Below are 14,080 nucleotides of genomic sequence, written 5' to 3' on the forward strand. Positions count from 1 at the left end.
GACTTTGTTCAGTTAAAAATCCAGAAAGCATGTCAAGATGCTGAAGATTTACCACTAACACTTGCTCATTCTATGCTTGTCTGATAACCATTGGTGGAGGGAAGAATCAAGATTTCTTCTCTGCAATGGGAGTTACTAGAAAGGACTGTGAAAAGCATTGCCTATAGTTACACAAGGTGTCACAGACAATAGCACTATTTTCTCCATAATAAAGGAAATTTTGCAGTAGAATGGCAATGAACCTAGAAACATTCTACATCCTGAGAAAGCTCAAGACTGGTTTTCCCTGGAAACTGCAGCAAATGTCAAGTGTCCATACTGCTGCTACAAACATGGCATATTTCAGAGACTTTGGCATAAGAAGTACGAAAATCTTCAACTAGCATTTGCTCTTTGAACTACTATACCAGACAAAGAGTATGTATATTACATCAGAGGCCACTGCTGTCAAACACTACTGTATGAGAAAACCCAAATATAATAATCCAATAAGTGCATACTTCTTAAATGGTAGAAAGTAGAAAAAGTGATACATTAAAAAAAAAGGAAGAAGAGATTACAAGTCTAGAAGGAGCTTCTCCATAAAAAAAAAGGACAAGCTTTTGGTGGAGAAAGTAGGTTTAACAAATTAACGAGCAACCTCTTTTCATCTGCTGTGGCAATCCGAAACTCTGCTATTAGCAGAAAAGGAATTTATAGGATTATGTAACAGGCTGTGGGCCACAGGGGCTGAGGGAAATCCCACCATCTAAGGACCAGACAAGACCCATTGATATTCATCCGTGTTGATTCATCCTGTCTCCTGCAGCAGGACATGGAAAGACTGTGTGATAATGCTATTGGTCCATGCAGGAGCTCTTTTGTTTTCTCCCTTCCCTTGTAATCCTTGTTGCGGGAAATATTAACCATTTTTCCCCCATATGTAATCCTTGTTACTGGAAATGCTAATCAATTGGGTATTCCCCTAGTTGGCATAACCCGGCCTCCTCATTAGCATGTTCTGCCCCCGAGACCCTTAAATAGCATTTCACATGTTCAATAAAGATTCCAGTTTTTACCCCTGAACTGGGATTGTCTAGTTTTTGGATGTTTACAATCTGCCACTAACAGAAGACGACATTCAATGATAACCAAATTAATTTGAAACTGAACAAATAGTAAACAGTCTAGTAATGTCTGCCTCTAGAGAAAGGGCAAAGGATCACATAAGCAACTGGTACAGCACAGCAATCACTGATGATCATATGTAAAACTGAGTGCTGTTACTCCAATGATAAGACTTCAGTTGCATTTATCAGCAAATTTACATTTGAGAGAGCATCTGGGAGAAGGCTAACAGTAACTGGAGATAACACTACTGGGATCTAGAAAAACATATGTCAGTGAATACCAGACTTACCACTGCATCCTACAAGGCAGACAAGGAAACTGAAGTGAATGCCACATTTTACCACAGAGTGCTACATATATGAATTGTGTAACTCAGTCCTGAGCACTTAATTTCACAACCTACCTGTACATGGAAATTAATTTGCTTTCTTACAACCAAAAAAAGATCCTTCAAGCATCATTGCTCTAATTTAATTGTCTAGACTCTCTCAGTCCAGAGCTATGACAAAAAGCTCTGTGCTAAAGACAGTAGAGAATGGTGTGATTAGCTAGTTAAAATAACTATATTAATGACACTTACTCTAAAACAGGCAAGTTTCAGAGTGACTACTAAGTAATCCTCAAATTTCCTATTATCTGGGGTCTAAACTCAGCATAGTTGGCAGTGATTGTACTAGGCAGCTGACAACTTGGTAGTGAATAGAAGGTCTCTGTTGCTAAAAACTGCCAGATGCAGAAAGACCTGTTTTTAGTGATGCTTTAACAGTGCTAAAATACAACTTTCAGTCTACACCAACTATATCTATTTCCAGCATCTGCTTAGTAGAAGCTGCTGTTAACAAAGCATAGTGAATAAAGATCAACTAAGTAATGCTGATGAAGCTTTTGAATTCCTTTTGCTGACTAATGCTGATCAAATTACGGGGTAGAGATGGATCTAGGATAGTCAAGTTGTATTTGTTGTTATTAAAAGAGGATTTAGTAGCAATATAAACCAAGTGCTTCAGAATTTCACAGAGCAGAAATGGAACAGGTTGTCCAGTGTTACATCTATGTGAGCAACCATATTGCAGTAGCTTGTTCTAAGCTAACTAAGTGCAATCACACAGCACCTACAGGATGGACAAGGGATCAGACCCAGCCAGCATGGGTTTAGGAAGGGCAGGTCCTGTCTGACCAACCTCATCTCCTTTTATGATCAGGTGACCTGCCTGGTGGATGAGGGGAAGGCTGTGGATGTGTCTACCTGGACTTCAGCACAACCTTTGACACCGTCTCCCACAGCACACTCCTGAAAAAGCTGGCAGCCCACGGCTTGGACAGGGACACTGTGCTGGGTTAGGAACTGGCTGGAGGGCCGGGCCCAGAGAGTGCTGGTGAACGGGGCTGTGTCCAGTTGGTGGCAGTTCACTAGCAGTGTCCCCCAGGGATCAGTGTTGGGCCCAGTCCTGTTTAATATCTTTATCGATGATTTAGATGAGGGGATTGAGTCCACCATCAGCAAATTTGCAGATGACACTAAGCTGGGGATGAGTGTTGATCAGCTGGAAGGCAGGAGGGCTCTGCAGAGGGACCTGGACAGGTTGAAGAGATGGTCTGATTCCAACGGGATGAGGTTCAACAAGGCCAGTGCCAGGTCCTGCACTTTGGCCACAACAACCCCAGGCAGCACCACAGGCTGGAGAGCAGCCAGGCAGAAAGGGACCTGGGAGTTTGGATTGACAGGAAGCTGAACATGAGCCAGCAGTGTGCCCAGGTGGCCAAGAAGGCCAATGGCATCGTGGCCTGGATCAGGAACAGTGTGGCCAACAGGTCCAGGGAAGTGATTCTTCCCCTGTACCCAACACTGGTGAGGCCACACCTGAAGTGCTGTGTCCAGTTCTGGGCCCCTCAGTTCAGGAAGGATATTGAGGTGCTGGAGCAGGTCCAGAGAAGAGCAACGAGGCTGGTGAAGGGACTCGAGCACAAGTCCTGTGAGGAGAGGCTGAGGGAGCTGGGGTTGTTCAGCCTGGAGAGGCTCAAGGGAGACCTCATCACTCTCTACAGCTACTTGTGAGGAGGTTGTAGCCAGGTGGGGGTTGGTCTCTTCTCCCAGGCAGCTGTCAGCAAGACAAGAGGGCGTGGTCTTATGTTGTGCCAGGGGAGGTTTAGGTTAGATATTAGGAAGAAATTCTTTACAGAGAGGGTAATTAGACACTGGAATGGGCTGCCCAAGGAAGTGGTGGATTCTCTGTCCCTGGAGGTTTTCATGATGAGACTGGATGTGGCACTTAGTGCCATGGTCTAGTAACCACAGCAGTAGTGGATCAAGGGCTGGACTTGATGATCTCAGAGGACCCTTCCAACCTGGCTGATTCTATGATTCTAAGTTGCAATATAAGTGTCCAAATACAATATAAATAATTATTAACTTCACACATATCTGCGACTGTCAAAGAAACTCCTCGTTAAATGCAGATGCCATTACTGATTACCTCCAAAAATTCATGTTGCAAGCAGCTTTACAATTGAAAATGTACGTAGGACATGCAGAGAGACACAAAGAGTAGTTCAAAAAAATTAAAAAAAAAAGCACCCACGAGTCTAATCAAGCCTGGGAATCTCTGAGCTTTACTGAGGACTCAATCAAAGCATTGCCAAACAGGTTGTGCACACACTTAATTGTGTACTGGGTGGTGTCAGAATTCAGGTTTTATGTGAGTCCTTATTTGCACCCAATGAAGAAATCAAATGTGGAGTGAGAAGCAACTTCAGGCAGCCAAAAAAATCATTCAGTGAACATTCGGAACTTCAAAATGGCTCATTTGACAAGAACTCTTTTCTTCAGAAGAGTGCATCTCCTGTTTGGAGTATAAGGGCATATATACTTGAGTATAAGGGCACTTGAAGTGTTATGAGACAGAAGCTTCTTACTTCTTTATTTCAAGTGCGCGAAAACTAAGTATCCTCATGACTAACACAGTACAGACTGCTGTACCCATTTATGAAAAGAGTGGGTTTATTAAATGTATAAGTGAGGTGCATGAAAACAGGTATGTTACATGCCATGAAATTTAGTGTTCAGATTTTCTCAGTGGTTGTAAAAGCCTGTTGAAGTTCAAATGTGAAAACTCAGGACCTGAGAAAGGTTATTTTCATATGGTATTGAAGATATACAGTGGGCTTCATATACACAGAGAAAAAGATGGAGTAACTTTGCAGTAATGGCTAATTTGTACTGACTTACAACAGTCAGCAATCTACTTAAATAAATCTGACAGTGTGTTCTGAATCTTAAAAGTCTCACAGAAATCATTAATCATTTTTCTGCTGAACAGAAAACTGAAGAGATGTGGAAAGATAAACAGCCAAAAAATGCAAGTAAAAGACACGTCAGAAGTAACGCATGTTGCTCAGATTCATAGCACTGCAGAGGTATTTGACTCCAGAAAGACTAGATTTGAAGCAATGAATTTCTCTCTGGCATCAGACTCAAAACTTTTTTTTATTATGGAAAGCACTTGATATTTAAAACTTAACAGACCAAAAGAAGACAGTACTGCTACATTGTTACAAAAAAGCACAGCATGGAGGAAGACATTTCATCTAATCCAAAAGGGAATTCCCAGGAAGAAGAGTTGCCAGGAAGAACAAGGCAGAAAATTTATAATCTGTAGATATCACAAGTGGAAGAATTTACAAAGTGATCTCAGTAAATGGAAAAATAAATAAATTAAATAGAAGGAAAATAGGCAGAGACAAAGAATTCCTACAGACTAGTAGTATTAGGCCGACAGTGAATTATTTTCAAAAGAGGGTTCTAATTCTCGCAGTATTATTTTCAAAAGAGGGTTCTAGTACTTGCAGGATTTTACTCCACAGAGAAGCTAAGAGAAAATATATTTTGCATCAGAAGATGCAAACAAAAAGTTCTCTTCCATTTCATTTTCCAATAACTAAAAAAGCATAGTTGGAGATTCTGGACACAGACTGCACTGTCTACTGTTTTATGGGTCACACAGTAGACATGAGTCCTTACAGTTGACCTTGTTTCTCTCAAATAACTTTTGTATGACAATTTTGCTCCTTCAAAGGGAGGATTTTTCAGCTCTCACTCAAAGATAATAAATTCCCTATGTACCAACATGCAATTCCACTTATCTGACACAGTCACTTCTTAGTGTCTCAAAAGCATCAAAATACCTTCAGCCAGTCAGCCTATTAATCAGCCACCATTTCACAAACCAATGAGTAGCCTGAGGAAGCAAGCCTTAATATGTTAGGCTCTCTCCCAGACAGACAGCAAGTTCTGGGCTGCTACTGGTCCCATGGGTGCTGTTTCTCAAAGAGATTTTTGGCAAAGGTCAGACCTATAGTTTCTATAGAGAATATCTGCAGGGGTTGCCACTGAAGAAAAACAAAAGCAAACAAGCAGCTTTTAGAAAAATTAACCAGTAGAGTCTTTGTTAGATGAGCTTTTGTCCATGACTTAAGCCATACCTTGCCAACTAAAGCAGGAATGTTCATAGAGTTGGTTGCAAACCCCATTCCATACGCCATTGCAGATTCCACACCTAGGAACCTGGCAACTAGCTTTTCCAGCTCCTCATGCTTGTCCAAGTTTCCTGCACATAAAAAAATTAGAAATTCAGAGTGAGGAAAAGCTTTTGCTATTGCTAACTTCTACAAGAAGGATTTCCACCAACCAAGCTACTCTTTATTCAAAGGCCCATAAGGGAACACTGAAAGAAAAAAAATATGTATGAAAACATAAGTAAGACAACTGTTGTGCAATATAAACTAAACCCAGGAAGTCAATTTGTCTTCAATGAAGTAAAAGCTTCTTTATTGGTCAGGTTAAAGTTCAGTGCTGGAACAACTAATGTTTCAAAGTCCTTCAATTACAGGTACTGAGATTACAGACTTTGAAACATAGATTCGGGGAACATACTATCTTCTTCCAACTTACCCATCTCCTGCCTAGTGCTGCACACCCCAGCTCCATATTGGGATAGAACTTTAGCTGCTGCTTCTTGGCAAGCCCCAGCATTCTGTGCAAATCCAAGGTAGTTGTAGGAACCCATATTAATAATGTCTTTTATCACTCTCCCTGTGTACCTGTGTTTTAAAAACACCACAAGTTAGGACACCCAAAATTAAAAAAAATAACTACACCAGAAGATTATTCTTTTACTTTCCTAGACTATATGCTAAAATGTTAAAAATCAATAGAATCAACTATTAAATTATTTCAGTACTGCCACTCATCATCAAACTGCAACAATCAGTGAAAAAGATTCTTTCCCTATCTTGCAGTCTCAAATTAATTCCTAGAAGAGTTTGCATTTAAAGGTGAATTTGCTATCATATACAAAATTGCTTGAGGCTTCTCAAACCATTTGTTGTTTCTCTGACATGTTTCCCCCTCCATTCCAGAAATATACAGCTTTTCTTTCAGTTACAAAATAACATCTCTAGATCAATTAACTTGGCAGCCCCCTCAAGCGGGATATCCTCTAACCACAGAAAGGAAACACATCTGGCATTGCTGTGCTAACATTACGTGACAAGGAGATTAAGGAAGAAGTTCAGCGGAAAAAAAAGTTTTAATTCTTTTACCCTTGAAAGCCAAGGAGAGACATAACTTGTTTCACCAAGTACTGTGCTGCAAACCTCTTCACATCGAACTTGTGATACGTCATTTCCAATCTGTAAAAATCTTTTCCTTGTATTTCTGATTTTGTTTCTACAGACTATTTCAGTTCTGACTCAAAAACAATCATGTTAAATTCAGTTCAGGCAGCAATATTTACTCTAAGTGTCAGAATTCATTCTAAATAAACACAAAGTCACAAGTAGCAGTGCAATCCAAAGTATCTACTGCAGGTTCTGTTCACCACGCACAAAAGTATCAATTTTATTACAGATCTATGCACATGAAATCTTAACAGTCAGGAACCTTAGTAAGTAGAAAAAAGATTATATACAAATTATCACCTTGGAGGCCAAATGTGCTTCAGAAGAACAAAATTCATTGATTCAAAATGCTGGAAAGCTCAAACCAAACGTAATTCATTGCTCTTTAACGTCACAGATTGCAACTTGCTCTTACAGACCCTCTATTTCAAGACAGGCGTTGCAAGTGTTTTCTTAAATTTTGACTCACGTGAATGTCCAGTTATAGTCATGGGAAACTCTCTCCATCATGTCCACTTTGGCCCCTGGCACACTGCAGATTGGACGGTTCCAGCTGTCCCGAATACGCATGTAGAGGTTTCTGTTGTAGAAATTTTCAAAGTCCTGGTATAATGGGACAAAATCCTGAAACACATCAAAAGCACTCAAAGTAAAAGGAAAATACATATCACAGCAAACTAAGAATAAGAGGAATAAGTCTTTTCTGTCATTCTGGTGTAATGAAAAAAAAAATAAAGAAAACTTGAAACATAAAATAGCTCCCTTCTCGAAATGTTTGGGCATATAATCTTTACAAGACAGGTGTATTCAACCTTCAGAGTTAAGCAGAGCAAGAGAACATGCAATTGCTTTTTGGCATCAAACAGTATGCATTGCTCTACTGACTACACAAAGACTTTGAAAACTGAGGTACTCTTCCGTACTTCATTCAGTGCATAAGAAATGCATTTAATATAGCAGCACTAGCATTATTATACATGCTACCCTTAGAAACGTCCACAATTTTTTGTTCTGAATAGAAGCTAGTAACCTACATCATGGCACCTCTCTTCTGCACAGCTTATCAGCACTGAAGTCCCACATGATTTTTATGAATGAGCATTTCCTGAATTTTAGCTTCCCTTCCAACGTTTTTCAGGAAAAATAAGTGACTGCCTTGAATGGATAACACAAGAATGTCAAACTAACTGTGACAGCAAGGACATCTGAACACTTAAGAACATTTTTTTCTGGCTCCAAAGTCACAAGATTTCCTTTTTACTATTCAATTCAAGAAAGTTTGACATTCAGTAGTGATAAGAATGCACAATTCATTTGCTTCTGGTGGAAAAAAAAAGGCTCTTTAATAATCTACAAAAGGAAAAAGTAGAATTTATGACAAAGTTAAGAGCCAGCAGAGCATTTCTTCCTGTTTTTCACAAGAAAAATGCAAACATGTTGACAAGAATTTTATTTTTGGTGACAGTATGATCAAGACAGAATATCTGTCTGACCAAATACTACAGTGTCAGACATTTGTGACACTGAAGCAATACTGGGAGCATTTATGGCAGATTTTTAATAAAAACACAAACAAATGGGCACTGACAAACTGTTACTTACAATGCTTGCCTGCAGGAGGAGTGCTTTTTTCTTTACCTTTCTATTTTAATGATTTAACAACTTGGTCCTTGCAGTTTGGAGTAAAGAAACCACCCCTTTGCATCCTCCTACCAGCAGCTACACAGGGAAGACCTAGCCCAAAAGTGCCAACTTCTAAGCAGACATAGTTGCACCTAAGCCCCTTTCTGATTTGCCTGTGCACGACATGCCAAAAAGGCACAGCTATGGAAAAACAAACCTAATTTAGCTAGTGATCACTCTTCCAAGGAATCACAAGTATGTCCTTTCTCAGTAAAGACAGAGAGAGGGAATAAAATTTCTATGAGCTAAGATGCACAGAAAGGCAATTATTTCTTCCATGTTCCTGCCCCAATTCAAGACACAAAATTGAAATCATTATCTACAATTGTTAGAAACCCTCTGCTATGTTATTTGTAGAGGGATGGGGGAACTGAGATCAAAAAGAAACACTGGCACACTAGAAGATCAATACTTGAGAGACTTGTTATGTCTAATTATAATCTACCGAGATCCTTCTATGCATTTTCAACTCCTGTTGAAATCTCTGCATGAGAATTCAGCTTTGCAATAGTTATCCAAGTATATCAACTATGTGACCCAAGAAACAATTGATATTTTAGCCAAGGTTATTGGCTAGGAGAGAGAGGCTGGAAGTGAGCCATTATACCAACTCAAGCAGGTATGCCTGGGTTGATTCAATCCAATCTCACTTCAGATTACTCATCAGATAGAGCATATTTTCTTCTGCAACCCAAGCTGACAAAGCCAGAAGAGTAACAAGCTCAACTGGTGAGATAAAGACAATCACCCACAACAGGTTGACATCATCAGTATATGTAACACAATATGATCTTTCAAGCCAACAGTAGAACTAAGTTTAAAGTAATTTAGCTGTGAAGTAGAACCCAATGGATTATGATAAGGAAAAAATATGTCTTAAAAGTTGACAACAATTCAAGGACCAAATTAAGAGTAAGGGAATTACGGTCTAATATGAGACATTAGCTTTAGTTTTTTGGGGTACCAAGCTGTACAATTACAGCAAAGGGCTCTAAGTGAGACACCAGCATAATGCCAGCTCCTTTGCTGTCTGTACATGCATCCCTCTCTCCAATTAACAACCCTTACATAGCTCTCTTGAGAAAGTTCCTTGGAATAGGACAGGCAGGAAGTGTTATTTTGGCATAATGCAAAACTGGATTGTCTATTTCCTCAGTAATCCTAACCTCATCGAGGGGTTCTCACGACCCACCCATCTGAGAACGCAAAAAGAGAAATGGTAGGGTTATCATGTCTTTATAAACTGATACTGAGTTTTGGAGTTTAAGAGCCCTCTTTTGGAGCCAGCATACAGGACCAGATCATCTGCTGGTTGTTTTAGGGGTTGGTTTTTTTGTTTGTTTTCCTCCTCCGTCCTTCTACAGTGTGGTATTCCAGAAGACAGTACAGCAAAAAGACCACTTGAATTCCACATGCAAATTTAATGCTTTCGCTCTGAGCCAAGAAAAAAACATCTGGGGAGGAAGGGGGGATGAAATCTATCAATCCATACTATTTCAAATTTTTGGCGTACGCAGCCACAGTGCTCTGCTGCAACAGTGTCCTACTGCTGGAAGCAACCACTAATGCTTTTAAATGGCCTTCAGAGCTTGTTACTTTTCCAGCAAGTTCTCATCTTCTAACAGACTCTAAGAGTACCAGCCTGGGATTAAACAGTTTCATTTGGAGGAAAAATATTCCAGGAGTAAATTGATTTTTTGAGCAATTTTCAGAGTAAGCACTGTCAAACAACTGCAAAAGATATACTGCTACCAAAGGAGGGAGCAATGGCAGCATGTTCTTCCATTCATGGAGCTAAAAAATCCCAGATATCTCTATTCCTGTCAATTTAAGCCTAGAACACACCCTTTATTAGTGAGGTGATGCCTGATGAAGAAACCTAAACACTAGTGGTCTCCCAGAAACCTGAAAATCATAGCAATTTCAAGGAAGAGCCAATTAAGGAAAGAATAAAATTCTCCCTTGGGGTGCAACACCTTAGCATAGGTGATTTGGGAACGCATTATTTCATTGTACTGTAAATTAATACTACAACAAGTGAAGGTCATAATGAGAGCTTTGTAGACATTAGCTTGGGGCACAGTGACATGCAAATGCGGTGATTATGGTGCTTTTATTTAGAGCCAAGTTTTCACAACATTGCACCCAAGCTAACAAATGGTGCCATGAGCACCAGCAGGGCTTATCTGCAATTCAGATAATACACTCCCTGATAATACATAACTGACTCTGAATGGAAATCAAGTAGACAATTGCAACAAATTTCAGGCCCCGGAAAGGAAGCAGAAAGACCAGTTCCATTTCACTGCTATGTGAGTCAAGAAAAAGCGCAGCAGTAACTGTAGGTAGCCTTTATACTGTCAGGAGGCCTCTGGTGAGCTATACAGACAGTAAGACACATTGAACAAAAGACTCCAGCTAACTGGCCCTGAGATACTCCTGCAAACAAGTGCTCAAAAGCCCCAGATGCTAGAAACATGTTCTAACTGGGCAAGCTACAGAGTATGAAGAGGTATGTAAGAGAGTTACCAGCCCCACGTGCACAGTTGCTCCCAAACAGAAAACATACATGGTAATCAACAGGCAAATCAGACTGGAAGAAAGGTGAAAGTGATTTTCATTCTGCCTATAAAATCCTATAAGCATTTTGCAGATTTAACTACATTGTATGACCAGGCAGTATACTAAATCAGGTATGCAGAAATTGATTCCAAGGTAATTAAGAATTGTTAGTCTTGCTGCTTACCCATGCCTAAAACAGACTGGTAATGCTTCAGAGAGGACGTGCTACACAACACTGGTTTCCAGGAAAAGCCCAGCTGGATATATTTTAAACAAAGCCAAAACCCATCAAACTATTTCCTGGAAATCAGTACTAGCAAAGTCTGTCCCTTTTTACCCTCTTGTGTTCCAACAATGAGTGAATATTAGGTTTTCTTGGAATCACTCATATCAATGCACAGCTCTAATAAATTTCAAGGAATTTACCCTCCATCAGAGACAGGTTTAATTCAGACCGGTTCAAATTCCTGCTCTGCTCTTTAAAGTAGTTTGGTCACTTGCAGTTTCCAGTTAAAATGCACAGAATAAGATTATAATATTAAGTGACAATTTAAGGAAGGATTTGCTCTACTGAACTAAACTGCCCTCCAAAACTCTGAAAAGCTGAAGGTGGATTTTTCTTTTGTTTTTAATACTGCATTTTGAACCTAAGTTTATGTTATGCTTCTAACTGTGATCACCTTCATAAATGCACCACAGAAATTTCGCATACTTCAATTCCATGGCTGTCAGAACAGGTTCATTCAACCCTTTACGAAATACTTCGTCACACTGTGTAATTTTGTTTTGCTCACAAAGCAGGCTGTCACACACTGTTCAGCTACAGAGCTACTCCCACTGCCTTTGCTTTGAGCTTTTCACCTAAGCAATTATGAACTATTTCAAAAAGATAATGCTAACCCTTTTGCCTAATCATGGCTAGGCTTTGCAAATGAAGATCTGGGGAGGGCTCTACCCACGTTTGTTACAAGCACGCTGGTGGCTAAAAAGGCCAATACGAGATAGATAAGTCCGGTTGCAAAAGGCACAGCAGAAAGACTCCTTAGGTGGTATATTCTGCAAGACACGATTCTTTTTGTGTTGTCTTTTCTCCTCAAGAGTGATTCTGTGTGCTTTATCAAAGGCATCAGCAGCGTTATAGATGGCATGTCTCCAGACCTCCTGACTGGAGGCCAGAGTAGACCAGTTATGTTGATCAATGTGGCCAAGGCTGAAATGTTGTTTCAGGGAGTCCTTGTATCTCCTCTTTGGGGCTCCTCTCTTGCGGCAGCCAGTGGCAAGTTCACCATAAAGCAAGATCTCAGGGAGGCAGTGGTCCTTCACCCTTGAGAATACTTAAGAAAATAACAATAATCTAGCTGGCTCTTTAGCATTTAAATAATAAAAATGTTACTTTCCACACAGAAGTCACAAATCTGCCAGAAAGTTCCCCAGGGTGATCGCAGGGCTCCTCTGATTTGCATGTATTAATAATAATAAAGAAGGTGAGTTTTGAGCCTTTTCTGCACGCTAGTATCTGCATTCTCTTACCAAAAGGTGATTGGGCTGTCATCCAGCAGCTTGAGAGATTCAAATATTTAAAAATCATGAGAAAATCACTTCAAAACAAGTTAGAGTCATTGAGCACATGCCTCCCCCCCCACACCAAAAAACCCCTGGCTCCCACACTAGATATGCTGCAACATGCTCTCATCAATTCATTTGCAGACACACGAAGCTTAAAGCAGCAAAGCATGGGGATAAGTACTGTATATTCTAGACCTCATATGATCACTTTTCTATTTGTCTGATATCGGAAACAGCTATTACAATCTAAGCACTAGAAATGTGATTTGGGGAAGTACACTAGGCTGAGATTTCTTCAACACCAAAACTTTTTAAACAGAATTTCCTATTTTGCATTCTTACGCAATATTCACTGGCACTTCTTATTAGCTCCATTCACAGATATCCTATGTACAAAACAAAAACAGAATACATCCATCTCTTCATGAAAGCCATGACCAATACAGAAACTGAAAGGGTTTCAATCCATCTGTCTAGAAGGTATACTTGATAAGCAAATGTCTTTCAGGGTACGATGCAATGCTGAGTTAACTTATAAAAAAATTCAGGGCCTAATTTCTTTTAGGACTAGGATAATCTGTTGGTAACAAACTCTATGCTTCACAGTCCTCTGCAACAGTCTTCACTGAGAGCCTACTATCAATAATGTATTCCCAAATGAGACCAATTCCCAAATTAGCCCAAGGTCCCCCTTTTTGTACACTCACTCATGGAAGAGTCATAACTGCTCCCACAGAAAAGGAGTGCTGTAAGCAGTCTGGCACCTTGCATACTGATAACAGGGCAGGTGTTTCACAACAACCGCACAACAGAAATATAACGATTACAGTATAGACTCACTGCAGCAGCACTTCAGTTATTCTTTTATAATCCTCAAGCACCATGAATACAGACCCATATTTAAACTTTTATTCTAATGTCTTGGTAGATTTCTGCAACTGTTTAACTCTTCTCATCTGTATCAACTTCTACATGATACACAGAAAAATACAAGGATATCATGTTCTCAGGTGACATAAAACAAAGTAGCTCAAACGACATTAATGAACACATCAAGTTTCAATGAACACATCAGATTTAGCCAGCAATCTTCAATCAGATATTCTAACTACTAAAAGGGATCCAAGATTTTTACTTTTGATTCCAGAAGTCAGTTTTCAAAATAGTGTAAACTTAAACTCCTGTACTTTTAACCAATATGAAATACCTATTACTCATTAAAATCCCATGAGAATGTTCCTCTTTTGGAATTAAGTGCCTTACTATGAATCAACTTAATTCTCATGACACAGAAAGAAGCTACTGTGAAGTAATTTTAGGCACTGATTAGTTTACTGCATGTTAGTTAATCTACTGTAAAAAGACATGCACTTTACTCCAGTGCTGTCTCCTAAAAAAGGCTTCAAAGGAGCCTTCCCTTTTTCAGTTCCTCCCTGCTACCCTTGTTTATTTGTTTGCCTTATTGAGATGTCCTTTCTGCCCC

The 14,080-nt window shown here is 39.7% G+C and overlaps 1 protein-coding gene across 1 annotated transcript in view; it reads right to left on the minus strand.

Moving 5' to 3' along the window:
* Positions 1 to 14,080, minus strand: part of SPTLC2 (serine palmitoyltransferase long chain base subunit 2) — a 77,670-nt gene that overhangs the window by 51,604 nt on the left and 11,986 nt on the right. The window contains exons 3-5 of the mRNA XM_064658810.1: positions 7,256 to 7,410; positions 6,059 to 6,207; positions 5,590 to 5,714 (exon numbers count right to left, since the gene is read on the minus strand). Of these exons, the coding sequence (XP_064514880.1) occupies positions 5,590 to 5,714; positions 6,059 to 6,207; positions 7,256 to 7,410 (429 nt within the window). The remainder of the gene's footprint in view (positions 1 to 5,589; positions 5,715 to 6,058; positions 6,208 to 7,255; positions 7,411 to 14,080) is intronic.

This window comes from Pseudopipra pipra, chromosome 6 (assembly GCF_036250125.1).
Source record: "Pseudopipra pipra isolate bDixPip1 chromosome 6, bDixPip1.hap1, whole genome shotgun sequence".
In the NCBI taxonomy this organism is placed as follows: Eukaryota; Metazoa; Chordata; class Aves; order Passeriformes; family Pipridae; genus Pseudopipra; species Pseudopipra pipra.